Source organism: Staurois parvus, unplaced genomic scaffold, assembly GCF_062004578.1.
Source record: "Staurois parvus isolate SC_StPar_1 unplaced genomic scaffold, SC_StPar_1.0 ptg001888l, whole genome shotgun sequence".
Taxonomy (NCBI): Eukaryota; Metazoa; Chordata; class Amphibia; order Anura; family Ranidae; genus Staurois; species Staurois parvus.
Genome location: NW_028319684.1, coordinates 56,975 through 80,182, shown reverse-complemented (window position 1 = coordinate 80,182; position 23,208 = coordinate 56,975). Strand labels below are relative to the sequence as shown.

The 23,208-nt window shown below is 43.7% G+C and overlaps 1 protein-coding gene and 1 pseudogene across 1 annotated transcript in view; both read left to right on the top strand.

Moving 5' to 3' along the window:
* LOC149433872 (vacuolar protein sorting-associated protein 35) overlaps positions 1-23,208 on the top strand; it is a gene marked incomplete at its 3' end in the record, with an annotated part of 93,246 nt that overhangs the window by 18,576 nt on the left and 51,462 nt on the right. The window contains exons 3-7 of the mRNA XM_089664342.1: positions 9,234-9,330; positions 17,246-17,369; positions 19,439-19,621; positions 20,252-20,465; positions 22,166-22,249. Of these exons, the coding sequence (XP_089520468.1) occupies positions 9,234-9,330; positions 17,246-17,369; positions 19,439-19,621; positions 20,252-20,465; positions 22,166-22,249 (702 nt within the window). The remainder of the gene's footprint in view (positions 1-9,233; positions 9,331-17,245; positions 17,370-19,438; positions 19,622-20,251; positions 20,466-22,165; positions 22,250-23,208) is intronic.
* LOC149433873 (U2 spliceosomal RNA) lies at positions 9,628-9,743 on the top strand (annotated as a pseudogene).

Here is a 23,208-nt window from a genome sequence, read left to right as displayed (position 1 = left end):
GACAGCACAGGGATGACCAGAGACTGCGGACAGCACAGGGATGACCAGAGACTGCGGAGAGCACAGGGATGACCCGAGACTGCGGAGAGCACAGGGATGACCAGAGACTGCGGAGAGCACAGGGATGACCCGAGACTGCGGAGAGCACAGGGATGACCCGAGACTGCGGAGAGCACAGGGATGACCCGAGACTGCGGAGAGCACAGGGATGACCCGAGACTGCGGAGAGCACAGGGATGACCCGAGACTGCGGAGAGCACAGGGATGACCCGAGACTGCGGAGAGCACAGGGATGACCCGAGACTGCGGAGAGCACAGGGATGACCCGAGACTGCGGAGAGCACAGGGATGACCCGAGACTGCGGAGAGCACAGGGATGACCCGAGACTGCGGAGAGCACAGGGATGACCCGAGACTGCGGAGAGCACAGGAATGACCCGAGACTGCGGAGAGCACAGGGATGACTGCTGACCTTTGGGGAGGTGGGGAGCGGGTACCTGAATTTGACAGGTACCCGCTCTTACTTCCGCAGAGTTTTTGTTTCATCTTACCTGTTCCTCGATCCAGCCGCGCGCTGTCTTCCCGGCTTCTGTAATGGCGCTCGGCATGACAGCCAGGTGCCCAGTGCGCATGAGCGAGAAGCACTTGCGCTTTGTGATTGGTCCGGCGGCTTCTGGGATCTGTCATGTGTCCCAGGTACCGCTTTACCATTCACAAAAAGCACCGCTTCTTGCGCATGCGCACTTGGCACCCGGCTGTCATGCCCAGTGCCCACACTACAGAAGCCGGGAAGACAGCGCGCCGCTGGATAGAGGAACAGGTAAGGTCCCGCTGCAGAGCTGAGCGGCCGGCCCGGTATTCTGACACGGCCGCGGTGGAAATACCGGACCGGCCGCTCCATATTCGCCTTATAAGACACACTGACATTTCCCCCCCAGTTTTGGGGAAGAAAAAGTGCGTCTTATACGGCGAAAAATACGGTAGATTGTAAGCTCCCAGGATCAGGGCCCTCCTATCCCTCTTGTATTGAACTGTATTGTTGCTGTATTGTCTCCCGTTATATTGTAAAGCGCTGAGCAAACTGTTGGCGCCATAAATCCTGTATAATAATAATATATAAATCCTGTATAATAATAATATATAAATCCTGTATAATAATAATAATAATAATAAATCCTGTATAATAATAATATATAAATCCTGTATAATAATAATAATAATAATAAATCCTGTATAATAATAATATATAAATCCTGTATAATAATAATAATATATAAATCCTGTATAATAATAATATATAAATCCTGTATAATAATAATAATATATAAATCCTGTATAATAATAATAATAATAAATCCTGTATAATAATAATAATATATAAATCCTGTATAATAATAATATATAAATCATGTATAATAATAATAATATATAAATCCTGTATAATAATAATAATATGCATGCAGGTGGGGTGGCCATATTTACTAATTAAATAGCAGGTTCTGCTTCATCACTGGGGTTTTCCTTTGCTTCCTCTTTTCTCAGTGCAAGTCTGCCAGTCAGGCCTGACTAATGGAAAGCAATCCATCCTCCATGTGGCTGAGATTCTAGTGGCGTGGCAATAGCAGCTAGAAGAGTAATCTACAAATCTATGCATGCAGTAAAATAATAGAAAATGCAAAGTTATGTAAAAATATCAAATCTCATAAAAAGACAAAATAATAGCTGAAAATAGGCCCTTGCTGTATGGTTTCCCTTTTTAAAGAAAAAGGGGGGGGAAACTTTTTTCTGCTCTGTACTTTTTAAATTGAAATTCTCTGGGCCTTTCCTTAAGACTGAGTAAAACAATACCGCAGCTATTTGTTTTAATGGAGCTTAATGAATGAAACCACAAAACGCATTGAGTCGCGCCACTCCTATCAATCCTCATCTGCTTAATTTCCCATGGGACAGCGCCGAAAATTATTCCCTAATCAATGTAAATCACCGTTCGAGCGGCTCAGCGCTGCCGGCTGGCACTGGCTGGGATTAGATGCCACGTTTACGCCAACAACTGCTGCTTCTGTCACAGTCCCGCGTCCTAATGGTGCTTCATTATTTTGTCACTGCTGGATTGCATTGAATTAACATAAATATGCCGAAAGCGGACAATTGAAGTGTTTATTGGGGGGATTTGTCTTCAATTTAAAGAGGATTTCCATGTTACCTGTAAATGTATTCAGCCGCGAGTCAAACTTTTTGATAATTAAAGCAGAACTGCTGGTTAAAAAAACAAAACAAAATTATCAACAGCCTTTAACCCCTCGCCTACCGGCACTTCTACCCCCTTCCTGCCCAGGCCAATTTTCACCTTTCAGCGCTGTTGCAATTTAAATGACAATTGTGCGGTCGTGCGATACTACCCATATTTATCATTTTTTTTTTCACACAAATAGAGATTTCTTTTGGTGGTATTTTTTTTTTCTCTATAAACGAACAATACCGAATATTTTTGGGAAAATGCATTTCTCTTTGTTTCATTTATAATATTTAGCAAATAAGTAATCTTTCTACACAAATTTAGGCAGTACTATTGTTAGTATTTAGGCAGTACTAGTGGGTTCGAAAAACCCAACCTCGGTACCACCTGCCTGGAGTTTGCATGCTCTCCCTGTGCCTGCGTGGGTTTCCTCTGGGTACTCCGGTTTCCTCTCACACTCCAAAGACATGCTGGTACGTTAATTGTATAAATTGTCCCCAGTATGTGTATGTATGAATGTGAGTTAGGGACCTTAGATTGTACGCCCCTTGAGGGTTAGGGACTGATGTGAATGTACAATATATATATGTATGTATATATATATATATATATATATATATATATATATATATATATATATATATATATATAATATAGCGCTGCATAAATTGATGGCGCTATATAAGTACCTGAAATAATCATTGTGGAAGATCGAACTGTTGGCTTCCTTTTATCAACAGTGGCCCCAGAGAGCTGAGGCTCTCATGCACATCGCTAGATCGCAGTAATTATTAGGAGGGGCTGGGAGGGAGCTGCACAAAGTTTTTTACCTTCATGCATCGAAATCCAACCACAGCACCACCTACCTGGAGTTTGCATGTTCTCCCTGTGCCTGTGTGGGTTTCCTCTGGGTACTCCGGTTTCCTCCCACACTCCAAAGACATGCTGGTAGGTGAATTGGCTCCTGTCTAAATTGTCCCTAGTATGTGTATGTATGAATGTGAGTTAGGGACCTTAGATTGTACACCCCTTGAGGGTTAGGGACTGATGTGAATGTACAATATATATGTAAAGCGCTGCGTATATTGATGGCGCTGTATAAGTACCTGAAATAATAATGAATTCGTAATTCATTCATTCCTAATGACACCCTTAAGGCTAAGTTCACACCTATGCAGTTTGTGTTTGATTCATTTCTGCATTGCGGTTTGCATTTTTCCACATGTGCTTTTGATGTGTTTTTTTTCCCTTGTTGCTAGGCAGATTTAAAATGCAAAAACGCATAAAAAAAGCTCTACATGCTTTTCTGCAGCATTTCTGTTGAAGTCTATAGAACCATAAACAACTTTTTGTGTTCAAAAAAGTCCCTGACCCTTTCCAAAAAAACGCATTGGGTAAAAATGCGGAGATGTGACCATATCCCATAGGAAATCATGTTAAATGGACTGTAGTGCGTTTCTGCGGAAATAAATTGTGGGTGGCAATCACAGGACAAAATACACGAGGTTCTCTGCAAAAAAAAATGGATGAAGGAGCTACTTTGGTGTGTTTGTTGCACGCTCATTCAGATCTGTTTCCAGTTTTGTGCGGACTAATGTTTTATCATTTGGAGAAAACAGAACCAAAGCGGTAAACTTCTGCTCCTGGTATATTGTTTTGGGGCCATAGTTATCCTCCTTACTCCTTCCCTGTTAAAGTGATTGTAAACCGTTACATATACCCAGTGAAGTGACTGGCCTCAGGAGATGCACAGAGATGAAACAAATCCTACATAAGTTGTACCTGTTTATTTGCGTTCTTCTCTTCTCTACATCTGTTCAAGTCCAGAATTTATAAAGCTTGTCTGAGCTGTCAGAAAAAAGGGGGTGGAGAACTGAAATGTACACTCTGTAGAGCTCAGTGAGGAGAGCTCTGAGAGCTGATTGGAGGGAAGAGACATGCCCCCCCTCCCCCTCCACACAGCTCACAGGAGCTCACATTTTCCTCTTGGTGTCAGGAAACCTTCAGTCAGAAGTAAATCCTGCTGCTAGCAGAGGAACAAAGCAGCAGACCACATTATAGAGGGATGTGTTTTGTTCATATTTTAGTCAGAGGTTTACAACCACTTTTAAGAATTTAGGCCCCATGTACACGGGACACTTCTGAACGATGAACAGGAGAACCTCCCAAATGCCCAGAATACACTGAAAAGTGGTAAATTAACTATTTCAGACTGTTTCAGAGAAATACAGAGAGTAGAAGCAGAGACAGCAGTATGTGTTGAGATTAGCTTAGGTGTGAGTTGCTCATTAACATTTCTTCTGTTTCCAAGGGTGGGAAAGGTGTCTGGTGGAGGGAGTCATTAAGGCCACCTGGCAGGGGGTCTTCATGAGGAATTTAAGGTGTGAATGGTCATTTTGTTTCCAAGGGTGGGAGAGGTCTGAGGTGTGAATTGGTCATTACAATGTGTGACAAGTTGGTAGGAACATCCTGTGTTCAGTGTTTTGTCCATTTGAGTACCTTGAAAACCCTTTGCATGCATTTTTCATGATGAAAAAAGGCTCTGGACAGCATTGGAAACTGGAAGAGTTAAAAAAAAAAAAAAAAAAATTGCAAACACTTATAAATGTGATTTGCTGCGTTTACAATCGTTTTGCATTTGAAACGCTGATAAAATCAACTGCTGAACACAAATTTGGTGCGTTCAAAAAAACGACTGTCAACTCAAATGCCTGTAAACGACGATGTGTACATGGACACATAGGAGAACATTAGGGTGAGTTCAGGGGCTCCTGAAAAAAACGCTGAACAGCTCCTGAACGTCACTTTATCAGCTGCAGTGTACATGAGCCCTAAAAGTGAATGATGTCCCGTGTTGTTCTAGTGAAGGCTGCTCTTTCATGTTGTAGTTTTTTTTTTTGTTTTGTTTTTTTTTAGCTGAATGCTACGGATCTTTTTCTCAAGCAGCACTCCAGTTTGTTAGCTCGTGTCTTCTCTTGTGCATCCTTGGGCAAACACAATTACCGACTATAATTGACCACATTCAGCCTGTAGGTCAGAAGCGTTACAGAGCCTTCATCTTACGGAATGGCCTCCAGGTCCAGGCTCGCCATCCTAAAAGCTTCGGATTCTCCTCCCAGCACTCTGTTGTCCGATTACTCCGATCGGCAGAACGACCCTCACTGACCTCCAGTTTCTGCTGTTGTTTGTCTGCTTTTCTTTGGGGTGGTATGTCGGGAAGGATAGTAGAAACGCTTTTTTTTTTTTCCCCCTGCAAATAGTTTATTGAACTCCTAGAATTGTACAGTATCTCCCAGAAGTGAGTCCACCCCTCACATTTTTTGTAAATATTTGATTCTTTCTTTTCATGTGACAACACTGAAGAAATGACACTTTGTTACAATGTGACGTAGTCAGTGTACAGCTTGTGTAACATTTAAATGTGCTGTCCCCTCAAAATCGCTCAACGCACCGCCATTAACCACTTGCCTACAGGGCACTTATACCCCCTTCCTTACCAGGCCAATTTTCAGCTTTCAGCACTGTTGCATTTTGAATGACAATTGCGCGGTCATGCAACATTATACCCATCTGAAATTTGTATAATTCTCACAAATAAAGCCTTCTTTTGGTGGTATTTACTTGCCGCTGTGTGTTTTTTACTTTTTACGCTATAAACAAAGAGCAAAAAATGTGAAAAAAAAGTTTCTTTGTTTCTATTATAAACTTTTTGCAAAGAGGTAATTTTTCTCCTTCACTGATGTGCGTTGATGGGGCGGCACTGATGGGCAGCACTAATTAGGTGGCACTGATGGGTACTGATAGGCAGCACTGACTGGCTGCACTGATGGGCACAGGTGGGTGGCACTGGTGGGCACTTGTGGGTGGAACTGAAGGGTGGCACTACTGGACACCGGTCATCAGGGAACTGATCATCCCTGCTCTGACAACTGCCGTGAGGAAAGGGTAGCCGAGAACCGGCGATTGCATTTCCCTGTGATCAGCGTTCCATTGGACATGGCTGATCACGTAGTAAAAGGCCACTGTGATTGGCCTGTTACCACTTCACGTGATCAACTGTGTCCATAGGACACAGCGATCACGGAGATCGCCGGGGGCGTGCAGGAGAGCGCGTTCTGGGAGGACGTCCTATGACGCCCTCCTGAAACTGGCCAGCCGCAGTGCAGCCGTCATTTGGCTATCTGTAGTCGGCAACTAGTTAATGTTTAAGGGCTCATGTACACTGCAGCTGATAGACTGATGTTCAGGAGCTGTTCAGTGTTTTTTTTTTTTTTTAGCAGCCCCTGAACTCTCCCTAATGTTCTCCTATGGGTCCGTGTACACATTGTCATTTACAGTCGTTTTTTTTTAATGCAGAAAACTTGCGTTGAGCTGTAGATTTTATCAGCGTTTCAAACGCTTGTAATCGCGGATAACTGTTTATAAGCGTTTGAAATTTTTTTTTAACTCTTCCAGTTCCCGATGCTGTCCAGAGCCTTTTTTCATCATGAAAAAGAGTTTTCAAGGTACTCAGATGGACAAAACACTGAACACAGGATGTTCCTACCAAGCTTATCACACATTGTAATGACCAATTCACACCTCAGACCTCTCCCACCCTTGGAAAGAAAAGCTATGTTAATGACCATTCACACCTCAAATTCCTCACGAAGACCCCCTGCCAGGTGACCTTAATGACTCCCTCCACCAGACACCTTTCCCATCCTTGGAAACAAAAGAAATGTTAATGAGCAACTCACACCTAAGCTAATCTCAACACGTACTGCCGCCTCTGCTTCTACTCTCTGTATTTCTCTGAAATAGTTAATCATTTACCACTTTTCAGTGTATTCTGGGCATTTGGCAGGTTCTCCTGTGCCTATCTTAAAAAAACGCTTCTAAACGCAAATAAATGCGTTATGCAAATGCGGCTAAACGGAATTTTTTTAACCTACGTTTTCCAGCAGTCAGTTTCCATCGTTCAGAAGTGTCCCGTGTACATAGGGCCTAACCCGCTGGCAACAAAAGTGATCACCGATCCTGTTCTTCTCGGGTCCCCTGATCCTGGCTCTTCCCCTTTGCTGAGTGCCGAGGCCCTCGTGCCCATCGCTGGATCGTGATGGGGCTCAGGTAAGCATTAGGCGGGCTGCTGGAAACTGAATGCATGAAGGTAATATCCTTGAGCTTTCAAAGACTGATACCCAGCAGTATTCAGGGCTTGTTCACACCATGTCCATTAAGCTGAATTTTTCTGCACATGTATGGTGTGAACAGAGAATATATAAAACACTTGTTTTCTGTGTGCCCTGTATGTTGACACTATATACATAAGCAGTGTTCTGTAAAGCTCCGATCAGCAGAGATGTTATGAACAAGCACTTGCTCTCCTTTCCTTCAATCCTCCTCCACTAAGATCACCAGGTGAAAACAGATTGGAATAAAGCCTAAAAAAAAGAAAACAAATGCAGTCTAATGATTGGTAAGCTGCAATATAATACATTTTTGGGTTTAAAACCGCTTTAAAGTTCCAAGATTTGCGTTGTCTTTGGTTTGATTTTTGACATTTCACATACAGCAGATTTGTCATTTCATTGGTACTATTGGCTTTTTTTTTTGTGAATTTATGGTATTTGGCACTTTTAGGCTCCATGCACAATGGGGGGGGGGGGGTGTTTTGATAATGCTGGTAACATTAGCAGTGTAAAATCACGTTTAAAAACACAAGTTTTTCAGCTTCTTTTTTTTTAGTGTTTTTGCATTAGCAGTTAGCAGCATTTTTCCTCGTTTTACGTTTTTTTTTTTTTTCTTGTAACAAAAAATGTTTTTTGGTCCAAAAATGTTCCAAAAAAAAGCCATTTTGTGTCGGTTTGCCGCGTTTTTCAGCGTTAGAGCATTTTCATAGCTAAAAAGTTCCTCTAGAAACCCACTAGTCCTGGGTTTTTTTTCCAGCTAAAAAACTTCCCTGCCAAAAAACATTGATTCCAGTCTGTGTGTGCATGGACACATAGGATAACATGATGGGGGGTTTACTGGCTGTAGAAAAAAAAAGTCAAAAGCCAAAAACATCCCCTGTAAAAACGCCCCGTGTGCATGAGGATTTAGGAGATTAGTGCACTTTAAAACAGTGCATTTACTACTTTTTTTTTTTTTTTTTTGCCTTCTGACCTGGCATAACCCACCTTCCCTCTCCACAGATGCATACTTACCTCAATCTTCCTGGTGCAGCCATAGAAGTCTTCACTATCTTGGCCACGCCTTTGCCTTTTGTGCCCCATAGACTTCTAGGAATTTGTGTTCTGAGGCTGGAGATGACCATAGACCATCCCATAGAAGTCTAGGGAGCTCTGTAATAGACAGGCGCAGCTAGGAGTGTAAAAAATAAATAAATCTTGACCTTTGGCTGTTGAATCCGAGTAAGTAGACTGTAGCCTCCCGGGGATGGGAAGGGTGGTTTGGGTGAAGGGACAGAAAGGAGAACTACCCTTTTGTTATGAAGTGCACTGATCCTTTAGAGCAGTGTTTCTCAACTCCAGTCCTCATGGACCCCCAACAGGTCATGTTTTCAGGATTTCCATTATTTTGCACAGGTGATTTGATCAGTTTCACTGCCTTAGTAATTACCACAGCTGTTTCATCTGAGGGAAATCCTGAAAACATGACCTGTTGGGGGTCCGTGAGGACTGGAGTTGAGAAACGCTGCTTTAGGGTAAGATGTAGGCTGTGCGTCTCCTGTCGGCACATTTGCATATTACATGCAGCGGATGCACAGTAACTACACCTGTTCATTTTGTGAAACCTGTTAGCTAGTTTCCATGGGAACTAACTGCGTGATGTGTATAAATGTATATGGTCTTGAAAACTGTCTGCATAAAAGGCTTGTCCGGGGGTGTATGACACTGTGCTGGCCTTGCATTTTTTTTTTTTTCTTGAAGCTAATTCTATCCATTTTTGTTTTTTTGTGGCGCAGCCAATATTGATACAGTCTTCTTCTTCCTTTTTCTTTTTTTTTTTTCTGCAGGACAAGAACAAACTGATGGATGCTCTGAAACATGCTTCAAACATGCTGGGAGAACTCCGGACTTCCATGTTGTCCCCAAAGAGTTACTACGAGCTTTGTATCCTTCCTAATGGTCATGTGGTTTGTCAGGAAGGATTGGCGGATGGCACCACAATGGATTGGTCAGATAAAGGCAGCCGTTCCCTGAACACTAGGTCAAAGTAGTTCGCCTTGCCTCCTATCTTGCACCGTTGTATAGGCTGCTGTCCTATAATGAGAAATGGCGTGCTGTGGTTTTCACTGCACACTGTGAGCTTTTCGCATTGTGCACTAGAAGCTGCAGCAAGTCAGATGGATTTCGCCTCATTTCCTGGCTGGTGTACATTCAGCATAATCTAGCCTAGGGGCACTGCACATCGCTTCTCGGCCTTTTGGCTAAGATCAAGTGTAGTATCTGTTCTTATCAGTGTCCAGTGGGGGTGCTCCCGGCCATTCTAGCTTTGCGGGGATGGCTGTTGTATAGTACCCTCACTGGTATGATGGGGGTCTGGAAGGCCAGTATCGGGGGGACAGAAACTGGGGAGCGCCACGCGTTAAGGTGGGGCCCTGGGAGTAATTCCCCTGAGAAAGCTGGAAGGACCCAGTACCTCCTGATTCGGACGGATCTACCTTGGTCTGGCCAGGGGCTGAGAAGGCAGAAAGTCCGCAAACATGGTGCCCCCTGAGTAGTCGCCTCAGGGGTGCTCTGAGTAGCACTTGGGTGTGGGACCCCACGTTGTGAATGAGCACATGGTCACCGCGTTTAAAACACTTTTTGCACTGCGCCTCTAGGACCGGGCCTTTTGGCCAAGTCCTGGGCAATTTTTTTGCTACAGGCCTCAGGGCCTGGTCAGTGCACAATTTGGGCACGACCACCTTTTTATTATTTTTATAGATTTATTTAATTATTTATTTATTTATTTTTACACTCCCACATTTGTCACTTTTACTTATGTGTGTGTTTTCTTCACATGATGAAGGGTGTGGGTCCTCGGGCCTGCCCTGAAGTCTAGGTGGAGGATGTGTGCCTTTTGGTTCCTTCCTCCCCTGTCACTAGGGGGTTTTCTCTTCAGGAGAGCCCCCTGACCAAGTACTGGGTGTCCGGCTTCGGCCGGGCATAAGGAACGGTGGTCCACCAGGCCTTTTGGCCAGGAGGACCAAATGGGAACCTTGTCCCTGTCAGGAGCTTCGTGCCCCGGGTGATCAGGGTAGTGGTCCAACCCCTTCGGGGGTAGGACAAAGCACACCCCTAAGTGCACTTTTTGTGTGGTGTTTTTGCACTTGCACTTTTTTGTGACACACTTACGGGTTTTTTCGTTGTAGTTTGCACGTTTGCGGACTTAATTAAAAAAAAAAAAAAAGGGGCACTGCACATCTGACATCACACTGCTAGGTACTCTGGTGGAAACTTAGGGGGCCACAAACGGTCTCTGGGTAAGCCGAGTCATGTATGACATGATGGATCGGGGAACTTTTCACTCTGCATACCACGTTAGGCATCGTACCGCTGAGTGAATGTATTTATTGTACGGTTGGAACTGTATTGTTATGTGGTGTATTTATGCACTGTCGCAGTACAGGGTGGAATGTACCTCAATTAAGTATCTAGTTTTTTTTTTTTTTATACTTATGTAAAAAATAAGGTATGTTTTTTTCAACAAAAAAGGGGTACCCAACCCTTGAGCCGTGGACTGCTGCCAGCTTGTGGCCTGCTGGAGGCTGGGCCACATGGCAGGGGTTTGATGGTGGACAGAGTGAGCCAGATCCCCTTCTCCCAGCACTAGTACTCCCTTCCCTCTCTGTGGTCACTGTGAAGGGGAGGGAGGAGAGCCACGCCAGGGGCAGGATCTCATAGTGCACTAGTGAAACCCAGGCTGCACTCTCCCCCTTTCCCCATGAGGTGACAGGCTGCACCGCCAACATCCCCCTTTCCCTGGAGGCGACAGGCTGCACCGCCAACATCCCCCTTTCCCTGGAGGCGACAGGCTGCACCGCCAACCTCCCCCTTTCCCTGGAGGCGACAGGCTGCACCTCCAACATCCCCCTTTCCCTGGAGGCGACAGGCTGCACCTCCAACATCCCCCTTTCCCTGGAGGCGACAGGCTGCACCTCCAACATCCCCCTTTCCCTGGAGGCGACAGGCTGCACCTCCAACATCCCCCTTTCCCTGGAGGCGACAGGCTGCACCTCCAACATCCCCCTTTCCCTGGAGGCGACAGGCTGCACCTCCAACATCCCCCTTTCCCTGGAGGCGACAGGCTGCACCTCCAACATCCCCCTTTCCCTGGAGGCGACAGGCTGCACCTAACACGAATCTCCACACCCACCCTTCTACCTCTGTTCCGTGGACAGGTTCTCCCTGGTCCTGGGGAGGTTGAGGACCGCTCCTTTTCCTCCCCAGCCTGATTCTCCCTGGCCCGCTCCTTTTTATTCATTGAATTTCAATTCTTTCAGTTGTGGAGGCTCAGCATCACATGTGTGGCCTGGCTAGGATCACCCACTCCTCCAGACTGACACCCATCGAGACATGTTGATATTTGCATAACTCCTCAAAAAAAAAGCCCCACTGCTTTTCTATATAAAATGGGTCTTGGTTGGTGGAGACCAGACCAGTCACCCTGCACAAGAAGAGAGAGAGCAGCAGTGAGCAGTCTTTATTACAGGAAGGGGCGGAGACAAGACCAGTCCCCCTGGACAAGGAGAGAGAGCAGCAGTGACCTGTCTTTATTACAGGAAGGGGTGGAGACCAGACCAGTCACCCTGGACAAGGAGAGAGAGCAGCAGTGAGCGGTCTTTATTACAGGAAGTCTCACACTGGATTGCTGCACAGATCTGGAAAAAATGCACAAAGCTCACCGAGATTCAAGGAAGAATATACAGGATGGCTGGATTTAGATATTATTTGGTTCTCCTGGAGTGCAGCTTTAACACTTATCCATAATGCATGCCTTCCGTCATTCAAAAATGTTTGGATCTATTGATGAAATGCTAAGAGGTGCAAGCATACCCGATACGAGCCGCAACACAGACCTGCTCTTGATCTTGATTTGGCTGAGCTGTGTCGTCCTCTGCAGTCAGCATTTGATGCAGATCGTTTTGAAGATCAGTCAATTGCAGGAGGCTGATGACGTCTTTGATTGTTTGAGATGTACCATAGACTGGCACACTGATTGCTGCCTGGGCAGTTTTGCACTCAGAGCAAGGTGATCATTTCTACTTTTGACTTACCGAGTACAAGAGAAAAATCAATCGGCTTCTTCCGCAGCAGTTATTAGCCGGCTAGTATGTTTTAATCCATCCGTTGTGCACCCAGAACATTGGAATAGAGTGTGGCGGGTTTGCTGCCAGTCGCTTTTTAAATTGAGTCTTTATCTAGAAAAAGGAGAGAATCTTGTACACCCAAACCAAAGTAACTCAGTATATGCAGCACAGGGTAGTGAAGAATGCAAAAACCTGCACATTGGAGAGATCAGACAACCTCCCAACAAACAAATGGCCCAAAACAGGAGGGCTAATTCTACACGCCAAGATTATGCAGCTTTCCTATACTGATACAGTATTTCGCCTCCTGATTTAACCCTGTAAATGCCACACCACCACGCTGTAATTGCGTATTTTGTATGCAGTTGCGGCGTTGCCACAAAAGCTTTTGTCTTTTAGTTATACTTTTATTTTGTGTCTTTTTATATCCGTTCGGTAGGGACTCTAAATTCTTAAAGTATTTGGGGTTCCAGTCTACTTGTCCCTCATGACAATCTACTTGTCCTGATAAAAACAAAAATAACAATCAATGCACTTTTTTTGCAGGATTAAAAAAATAATGTATTTAGTATTGTATGTATGTATGTATGTATGTGTGTGTGGATAATGTGTGTTTGTGTATATATGTATGTGTGTGTGTATGTATGTGTGTATGTATGTATGTATGTGTGTGTGTATGTATATATATGTACAGTGGGGATCGAAAGTTTGGGCACCCCAGCTAAAAATTTGTATTAATGTGCATAAAGAAGCCAAGGAAAGATGGAAAAATCTCCAAAAGGCATCAAATTACAGATTAGACATTCTTATAATATGTCAACAAAAGTTAGATTTTATTTCCATCATTTACACTTTCAAAATAACAGAAAACAAAAAAATGGCGTCTGCAAAAGTTTGGGCACCCTGCAGAGTTAATATCTTGTACTGCCCCCTTTGGCAAGTATCACAGCTTGTAAACGCTTTTTGTAGCCAGCCAAGAGTCTTTCAGTTCTTGTTTGAGGTATCTTTGCCCATTCTTCCTTACAAAAGTCTTCCAGTTCTTTGAGATTTCTGGGCTGTCTGTCACGCACTGCTCTTTTAAGGTCTATCCATAGATTTTCAATTATGTTGAGGTCAGGAGATTGTGAAGGCCATGGCAAAACCTTCAGTTTACGCCTCTTGATGTAATCCCCCGTGGATTTCGAGGTGTGTTTAGGATCATTATCCATTTGTAGAAGCCATCCTATCTTTAACTTCAGCTTTTTCACAGATGGCATCAAGTTACCATCCAAAATTTGCTGAAATTTTATTGAATCCATTTTTCCTTCTACTCGTGAGATGTTCCCTGTGCCACTGGCTGCAACACAACCCCAAAGCATGATTGATCCAACCCCATGCTTAACAGTTGGACAGAGGTTCTTTTCATTAAATTCTGTGCCCCTTCTTCTCCAAACGTACCTTTGCTCATTCCGGCCAAAAAGTTCAATTTTAACCTCATCGGTCCACAGAACTTGTTTCCAAAATGCATCAGGCTTGTCTATATGTTCATTTGCAAAGTTCAAACGATGATTTTTGTGGTGAGGACGTAGAAGAGGTTTTCTTCTGATGACTCTTCCATGAAGACCATATTTGTACAAGTATCTCTTTATAGTGGAATAGTGTACCACAACTCCAGTGTCTGCCAGATCTTTCTGGAGGGATCGTGCAGTCAAACGTGGGTTTTGAATTGTTTTTCTCACAATCCTGCGAGCTGTTCTGTCTGATATTTTTCTTGGTCTTCCAGATCTTGCTTTAACTTCCACTGTTCCTGATGACTGCCATTTCTTAATTACATTCTGAACAGAGGATATTGACATCTGAAAACGCTTTGCTATCTTCTTATAGCCTTCTCCAGCTTTGTGAGCGTCAACTATTTTCAGTTTCAGTTTTCTAGACAACTGCTTAGAAGAACCCATGGTGCTGATTGTTGGGGCAAGGTCAGATGAGTCTGGGCATTTAAAACCTTTGAGATTGACATCACCTGGTCTTCCCAGATGATGATTGAGAACAATCCATGACACCGACAGGTCTCAGCTTGGCAAAGGGGGCAGTGCATGCTATAAATTCTGCAGGGTGCCCAAACTTTTGCAGACACCATTTTTTGTTTTTCTGTTATTTTGAAAGTGTAACTGATGGAAATAAAATCTAACTTTTGTTGACATATTATAAGAATGTCTAATCTGTAATTTGATGCCTTTTGGAGATTTTTCCATCTTTCCTTGGCTTCTTTATGCACATTAATACAAATTTTTAGCTGGGGTGCCCAAACTTTCGATCCCCACTGTATGTGTGTGTGTGTGTGTATGTGTGTGTATATATATATATATATATATATATATATATATATATATATATATATATATATATATATATGTGCGTGCGTGCGTGCGTGCGTGTGTGTGTATATATATATATATATATATATATATAATTCGGAACAGCCTATATCCTACATTAAAAATTATTAAACCAGTAATTAAATATTTAAACCAAGCTGCCGCTTTAAATAAAAAAAATAAAATTGTAAACCGTGACTAAAAAAAGTAGTATACATACACAGCACTGTTGGTGTGTACTATTTTTTTTTTCACTATTTTATAGATTTTTTTTTTTTTGTTATTTAAAGCAGCAGCTTAGTTTAAATATTTAATTACTGGTTTAATAATTTTTATTCTAACCGTCAATATTTTCACTCTTCAGCGCGGGGATATAGGCTGTTCTCATCCTATATATTTTTTTAATTTATATTTATAATATAACCGTAAAACACACTAAAGTTAATTTTAGGGGGCACAAAAACACAATCAATTGCCCATTTGTTTAGTACTATATTAAAGCCAAGGTTGCACCGAGTAGTTAGATACCCAACATTTCAAACCTTAACTTTGTGTACACCCGTGAAATGGCAACAAATTTCAGCACCGTATTTTTTCTATAGGTTGACTCTTTAATAACCCTATAGGTCAGGTCATCAAGGATGAGTCTAAAAGACCCTGGATGTCTCCTGTGCTCCTTGAATGTAATGCAATGCAGATTACAATGCATTACATTCTTTCCTGACCCTGCTGGCTGGGGAAACTGTCATCGGGGACACGGAGGTGATGTCATACATGTCGCTTCTGGGTCAGGAACAAGATGATGAGGAAAGCAGACCTTTGTCCGCTAAGCTCCCTCCCCTGTACCCGGCAGCACCCTCTATGGCGGATTCCATGCTGAGCCCGGGATACATAGTGGTGGTGGGGCCAGAGCACTTTACTGAGGTGTGTGGAAGCTTTTGGATGGCTGCGCAGCTGCCCAAATGCTTCCACCTGATATGTAAACACTGCTGCTTTCCCACAGCAGGGCTCAATGTTGCAAAAAACGACCTGCCTGGCGCCCATAACTGTCTCACGCATTGGGCAATATAAATATTGCATCCCTGCCTGCCCCAAGTTCATCTTACAGGAAACCTTTTTGTGTCATGAGATGTGGTCTTCTATTGTTGTCTTCTCTCTAGAATGCTCGTCATTTGGCTGTGATTTTGATTCAGCTGCTTTCATACTTACCAAGGTGCTGATTTAGACAGCCAGCCAGCTAGTATTTTCAGAAGGTCAGGCACAGCAGGAATTGTTTTGATCCAGCTGTGCCTTTGCAAACTTATGCAGGCCATAGACAGGTCACAAACCGTCCGTTTAAAAAAAACAAAAAATTGGTCGTTGACTAGGCCGACGTCACCACCAACGGTAAAAAAAAAAAAATCGGCCGTTTTTTTTTTCCCCCCCGTCTACGGCCGCCATTTTATTACTTCTTTCCCTGCAGAGAGCTCCGCTATTGTATTTGACATGAAAAAGTATTACAGTTGCAACAATGTATCTATTTGTATCCATTTTGGATACAGACTGTTTTATTTTTATACAAATAGATACATTGTTGCAACCGCAATACGTTTTCATGTCAAATATAATAGTGGACTGAAATTCTTCTTTTCGTCTTCTTCTTGCAGGTCACGGCTTTTTATTGGTAAAAAGATCGGCCAATTTGCCCATCATTGCCAGGAAAATAGGCCGATCGACAAAGTCGTCCGTTTTTTTTTTTTTCCCAACTTCACCGATAAAAAAAATGTGCCAAAATCCCAAAAAACGGCCGACCAAGTAACCCACTAACAGTGCGAAAATCGGCTGATTTATTATTATTTTTTTTTTTTTTTCAGCCGAAAAATCGGCCGATTTTCAACCCATCTATGGCCTGCATAAGGTCGATGATTGAAGAATTGGGGAATACATCTCATTGCAGTTTATAGGACTACAATTTAGCTGACCATTCAGAAAATACTGGCCATCAGAGGGATTTTTCCAGAAGTGCTTCCAAGTGTTGAAGATGGATTCCAAGGTGAATGCCTGTGCCGTTTAGCAAATGGTCTCTGTTATCTAAGGCGCTCCATTCACACTTGTGCGTCTTGTCATGTGACTTTGGACATCAAAGTTGCATGACAAGTCACAGCCCATTCTTTTCAATGATACGCATTCAAAACTTAGAAAAGATACCTGCAATACTTTGATGCGAATTTGATCCAGAGTGTGTAAAGTCGGATCAAAGTTGCATCACAATTGCGATTTCCAGTGCAACTTTGGAGTTGAGCAAGGGTAAATGGAGTCTAAGTCAATTTTTAAAAGCCAGAATTTTCATGCCTGACCACGTTTTTGTGTTTTTATTATCCTTAACATGGCCTACAACAGACATGGCGATTTCTGATGAGCTGCATTATCTGGAAGTTTATTTGACGGACGAATTTGCGAAAGGAAGGAAAGTAGCAGATCTCTACGAGCTGGTCCAGTATGCCGGGAACATCATCCCCAGGCTGTGAGTATGGCTGTTTGTGTTTTCCTCCTGATTTCTTGTTTAATCCCTTGCCTACAGGGCACGTATACCCCCTTCCTGCCCAGGTCAATTTTCAGCTTTCAGTGCTGTTGCACTTTGAATGACAATTGCGCGGTCATGCAACACTGTACCCATATGAAATTTTTATAGTGACAATTTTTGGTGGTATTTAATCACCTTGGGGTTTTTTATTTTTTGCTAAACAAACCAAAAACAAATGAAAAATTTGAAAAAAAAATGTTTTTTCTTAGTTTTTGTTATAAAATTTTGTATATAAGTGATTTTTCTCCTTCACTGATGTGCGCTAATGAGGCTGCAGTGATGAACACTGATAGGTGGCACTGAGGCATTGACAGGCATCACTGATGGGCACTGAAAGGCAGCACTCATGGCACTGATAGGTGGCACTGACTGGCACTGTTAGGCAGCACTGATGGGCACTGATAGGTGGCACTGACTGGCACTGATAGGTGGCATTGAAAGGCAGCTCAGATGGGCACTGATATGTGGCATTGATATGCACTGGTAGGCACTGATGGGCACTGGCAGGTGGCACTGATGAGCACTGACAGCTGGTATTGATGGACACTGACAGGTACCACTGCTGGGGCTATACTGATCATCAGGACACACTGATCATCGGTTCCCTGATGATCAGTGTACATGTGCCCTCTGAGGAATGCTGATTACTGTCTCTCCTCTCCTCACAAGCTCTCAGCGTGACTGATCGTGAGGAGAGAAATGCTGATAATCGGCATTTCCCTATTTTACATGCGATCGGCTATGATTGGACACAGCTGATCACATGACCAAGCCGACATCTTTGGCTTTTTCCGTTGATCGGTGATCCGCTGTATCCGAGGGACACAGCGCACCACCGATCGCCTCGCGGTTAGAGTGGGAGGATGTCATATGACGTCCTCCCAGAACGAGAGAACCACCTTGCGCCCGTCATTACCTTATGTGGCAGGTGGGAGGCGGTTAAAGAAGAACTCCAGCAGGGTATTATTTGATCACCATGTATGATATCTTGTAACCAGGGTTGAATCTAATAGTGGTGCACTGAAGTGAAAATTCTGGTGCCGAAACCGAAAATTCAGGATGCACTTGGCCGAAAACCGATACTGAAATGGATGGTTTTTATTAATTAGTATTTTTGGAAAAAAATACACTTTAATAATTAAAAAAAACAAAACAATATATACCCTAATTTTTTTTTTGTAAAATATGAAAGATATTACGGCAAGTAAATAGATACCCAATATGTCATGCCTCCTTTGTCACCACACAGGTTAGCAGATCTCCATCAAATTATCTCTTTTCCTTTGGATCGAAGTGTCATTGCCCTGGTTCCTGCTGCAGAATGGTTCCAGGGGTTTTATTCATCCCATTAACACTTTCCAAGCCCATAGTGGGAATTTGACCCATTCTGAATCAGAAAAGCTCTGAATGTCTTCATTTCATTTGAGAAATTCTGCATGGAATTACCAGGGAAGCTTCTGTGGACATCAGAGATGCTTACTTTGCTATCTGTTTCCTACACTACCAGTTCATGGACTCTGCCCTTCAGCATATTGGCTGCTCCTTGGGTCTTCACCAAGGTGCTGGCCCCTGTGCTAGCCCTGCTGTATTCTTTTTACGTCCCCATTTTGGGATAATTCTATTGACTCCTATTGAGGGAACAGCTGGAATTGTGAATTTGGCTGTTGATCAGGTGTTTCCAAACTTCCTAAACAAAGGGCCAGTGTACCGTCCTTCAGACTTTAGGGGGTCCATACTGTGGCCAGAGGGAGTAGAAAATATATGGGAATATCCCACCCCCTTGTATTCATAATCATTCTATTCTTTGTTTGGCTTTGCACATATTTTATTTGGGGTTTTCAGTCCTGTTGTAACATGGCCAGCTGTAGCCATTATGGTCACACATTTTTAATTTGAGAGTATTTTGTGAGAATGTCTTCCCACACCACCATTAGGTCAAAGTGTTGTAAAAATATTAAGATGTGGCTATTTTTATTTGAATTTCTTTTGACTTGTGCTTTGTCTCTCAGGTATTTGCTGATCACTGTCGGCGTTGTCTATGTGAAATCCTTTTCCCAGTCGAGGAAAGACATCCTGAAAGACATGGTGGAGATGTGCCGTGGAGTGCAGCATCCACTGAGGGGGCTCTTCCTTCGCAATTATCTCCTGCAGTGCACCCGCAACATCCTGCCAGATGAGGGAGAAGAGACCAAGTAAGGATCCAACTGCGTGTCTTCAGCGTGCTTTTCTGACATGGTTAGGTGAAAGATTTGCGGGCAAATTCACACTAGAACAAACAGCTGCCGGAGTGCTTTAGGGGGGGCAGGACGGGGGGCCAATCAGTGATCACATGATCGGGACCTCACAGAGAGGTCCCATACAGCGATCCCAGGGAGCAGGCTGAAAATGCGGGCACCATTTATGAACGGCAACCCGCTCCTGCACTGCTCCCATCCAGCTGTTTATATACATGGGCTGGACTGGAAGTGGTTAACTATGTATATACAATACCTGGCGATGCCTCTAAATAATGAAAATCATTGAATCAAATGCTGCTACTCCATTGATCTCCACTCCCAAGTCCCATGCTTGAGTGGCTGGCATGATGCATTGTGAATACAGGAAAATGCAAAGCTTTCTCTGACTGGACGAGGTGTAGGGGCGGGGCTGTGATGTAACACTCTCCACCTTGTCTAATTAGTTTCTTGGTAGTAGAACGAAGCCGGTGAGTGAAGTTGTTGGTGCAGGGATATTTTTGCATGCTTTTGTTTTTTTCTTTTTTTTATATTAGTGACGATCTCTCGTGCTATAGGCTGGACAGTAACAGATTATAGTTTTTACAGTGAGGAAGTCACAGGAGACATCAGTGACTCAATGGATTTCGTGCTTTTGAATTTTGCCGAAATGAACAAGCTCTGGGTCCGCATGCAGCACCAGGGCCACAGCCGGGACAAAGAGAAGAGAGAGCGTGAACGGCAAGAACTACGGATCCTGGTGGGAACCAACTTAGTCCGGCTCAGTCAGCTGGAGGGAGTAAACGTTGAAAGATACAAGCAGGTATTTTTTTTTTTTTTTTTTATTTGGCATTGCTCACTTGCAGCCTTTTTTAATAGTTTTTCCTTCTTGCTGAAACTTTGTAAATAAAGTTAATCAAATTACCTGTATGGGAAAAATTATTCGACTCGCCTTCAGTGATGCAGAGGCTGATGTCTTCATCCTCCCACAAAGCCCCAGGGAATGTAGAGTACTCTAAATCTCTTGAGAAGATGCCGCAGCACAGTGCTGTAAGCATCCTTCTGTGATATTTGGAGTGCTCCACATTCCCCAAATCTTGCTGGAAGGAGGATGACGGCAATCACATCTTGGCACTGCAGGCAGAAGAAAAGGCAAGTATAATATTTTTTTTCTTCCCCCTTCTTTACAGAAATTATACAAGGGGGGAGGGGACAAATGTAAAAAGCAGAGCCAAGTTTTTGGTGGATGGTCTGCTTTAAAGTGTATCTAAACCCAAGAACAACACAGCTTACCTGTCCTTAGATGTGGTTGGATTCATTTGTTTTCTTGTTTAACCACTTGTCCATCGACAGGTACGTCGCTGGGCGTTCATTGGGTATACCGGAGTGACGCCTGCCGCTGCAGGTGTCACGCTGGTGGTCGGCTCTCTTGTAATAGCGATTGAAGCGGCGTTCCAGCTGCTCAATTGCAAGAAGTGGGAGGGGACATAACCTGTAAAGGCTTTTAAAGCATCATCTTTGGGTAGTAAAATGTATGTTTTTTGCCATTACACAGGCATTTGCAATTTTAAAACGTGACATGTTTGGTATCTATTTACTCAGTGTAACATCATCTTTTATATTTTACAAAAAAAAAATGGGTTATGTATTGTTTTTTGCAATAAAATTTAAAAAAGTGTATTTTTTTTTCCCCATAAAATTGCATTTGAAAAACCACTGTGCAAATACTGTGTAAGATAAAAAAAAAATTTAGAAACCCACCAGGGTCTCTGATTTAAAAAAAATATATAATGTTCGGGGGTTCTAAGTAAAAAAAAAACAAAACAAATTGGTTGTTACATGTGAACAAAAAGTGCCAGATATGGCAATCCCCAGATATCCCCAAAAGGAGAAGTTCCACTATAAGGACTGCTCCCCATTAATGATTGGCACCTTTGGGGGGGATCGGGTACCCGAATTTGACAGGTATCCGCTCCCACTTCTGGTCCAATCGCTAGGCGATCGGAAACAGAAGGTGCCCTCCCTCCCTGTTGTCTTTTGGGACACATGACAGGTCCCAGAAGACTACAGGACCATTCATGAAGCGCAACGCTTCTTACACATGCGCAGTGGGTACCCGGCTGTGAAGCCACAAGCTGTCACAGCTGGGTGCCCACACTGAAGATGCTGGGCCTCCAGGAATACAGGACGGCCGATGAAACGGGCTGCAGGGGACACACCGCGGGACCGAGGGACAGGTAAGTGGCTGTTTTATAAAAGTCAGCAGCTACAGTTTTTGTAGCTGCTGACTTTTATTTTTTGACAGGGTGAGTGGAACTCCGCTTTAAGGCCTTTTTTTTTTTTTTTTAACTTTTTATTTTCACCTGGAGATCCTGCCTCTAACACACACTTCCTGTCCTATTTAGAAAGCAAATAAGCTGGATTTTTGGTGGCCTGTGGACTAGTCCCAGCATAGGGCAATTGTAGCTTCTTTAGATTCTTGAATTACTTTTTTTCTTTACTTGAGTTTTTTGTTTCTTCCAGATTGTTTTGCCTGGGATACTAGAACAAGTGGTGAACTGCAGAGATGCACTTGCCCAAGAATACCTCATGGAGTGTATCATACAGGTAAGCGAGTGTATTTTCTGACACATTCCCTTCAATGCTGCACAATGCTGTTAAAGTGTTACTAAACCCACAACAGTACAATCAGTCTGTATATGCAGTAAAGCATGATTGTTATACTCACTGTGGAACGTAAGGGGTTAATCCTCTGCATTGTGTAAAAAGGCTGTTTGATCCTGTATTCTCTGCCCCTCCTCTTGTTGAAATGACCACCTGATACAGACTGAATCTGTAGTCACATGCTCAGTTTGGTGTGTATTACTAGAGAGGTTTTTTTTCTTTCTTGGGAGAGTACATGTGATCAGCACTCTCCAGACAGAGAGTCAAGGGTTTCACATCCTCCTAGAGCAGAAAGAAAACTCCTCCTACAAGCTTTAACCAGTGCTCTGCTGAAGTCACAAGACTGCTATATACTGCTGATGAAAAAAGGTATTTAGCAGTTTATATTTACTAAAATAATTGCATTTCCATGTTCTGTGTATTGTGGGAGACCAGCTGTAGTGAATGCAGGGTCCGGGGAGACCGGATATAGTAAAGGCAGGGTCCGGGGAGAGCGGATGTAGTGAATGCAGGGTCCTGGGAGAGCGGATGTAGTGAATGCAGGGTCCGGGGAGAGCGGATGTGGTGAATGCAGGGTCCAGGAAGAGCGGATGTAGTGAATGCCGGGTCCGCGGTGAAGCGGATGTGGTGAATGCAGGGTCCGGGAAGAGCGGATGTAGTGAATGCCGGGTCCGCGATGAAGCGGATGTAGTGAATGCCGGGTCCGCGGTGAAGCGGATGTAGTGAATGCCGGGTCCGCGGTGAAGCGGATGTAGTGAATGCCGGGTCCGCGGTGAAGCGGATGTAGTGAATGCCGGGTCCGCGGTGAAGCGGATGTAGTGAATGCCGGGTCCGCGGTGAAGCGGATGTAGTGAATGCCGGGTCCGCGGTGAAGCGGATGTAGTGAATGCCGGGTCCGCGGT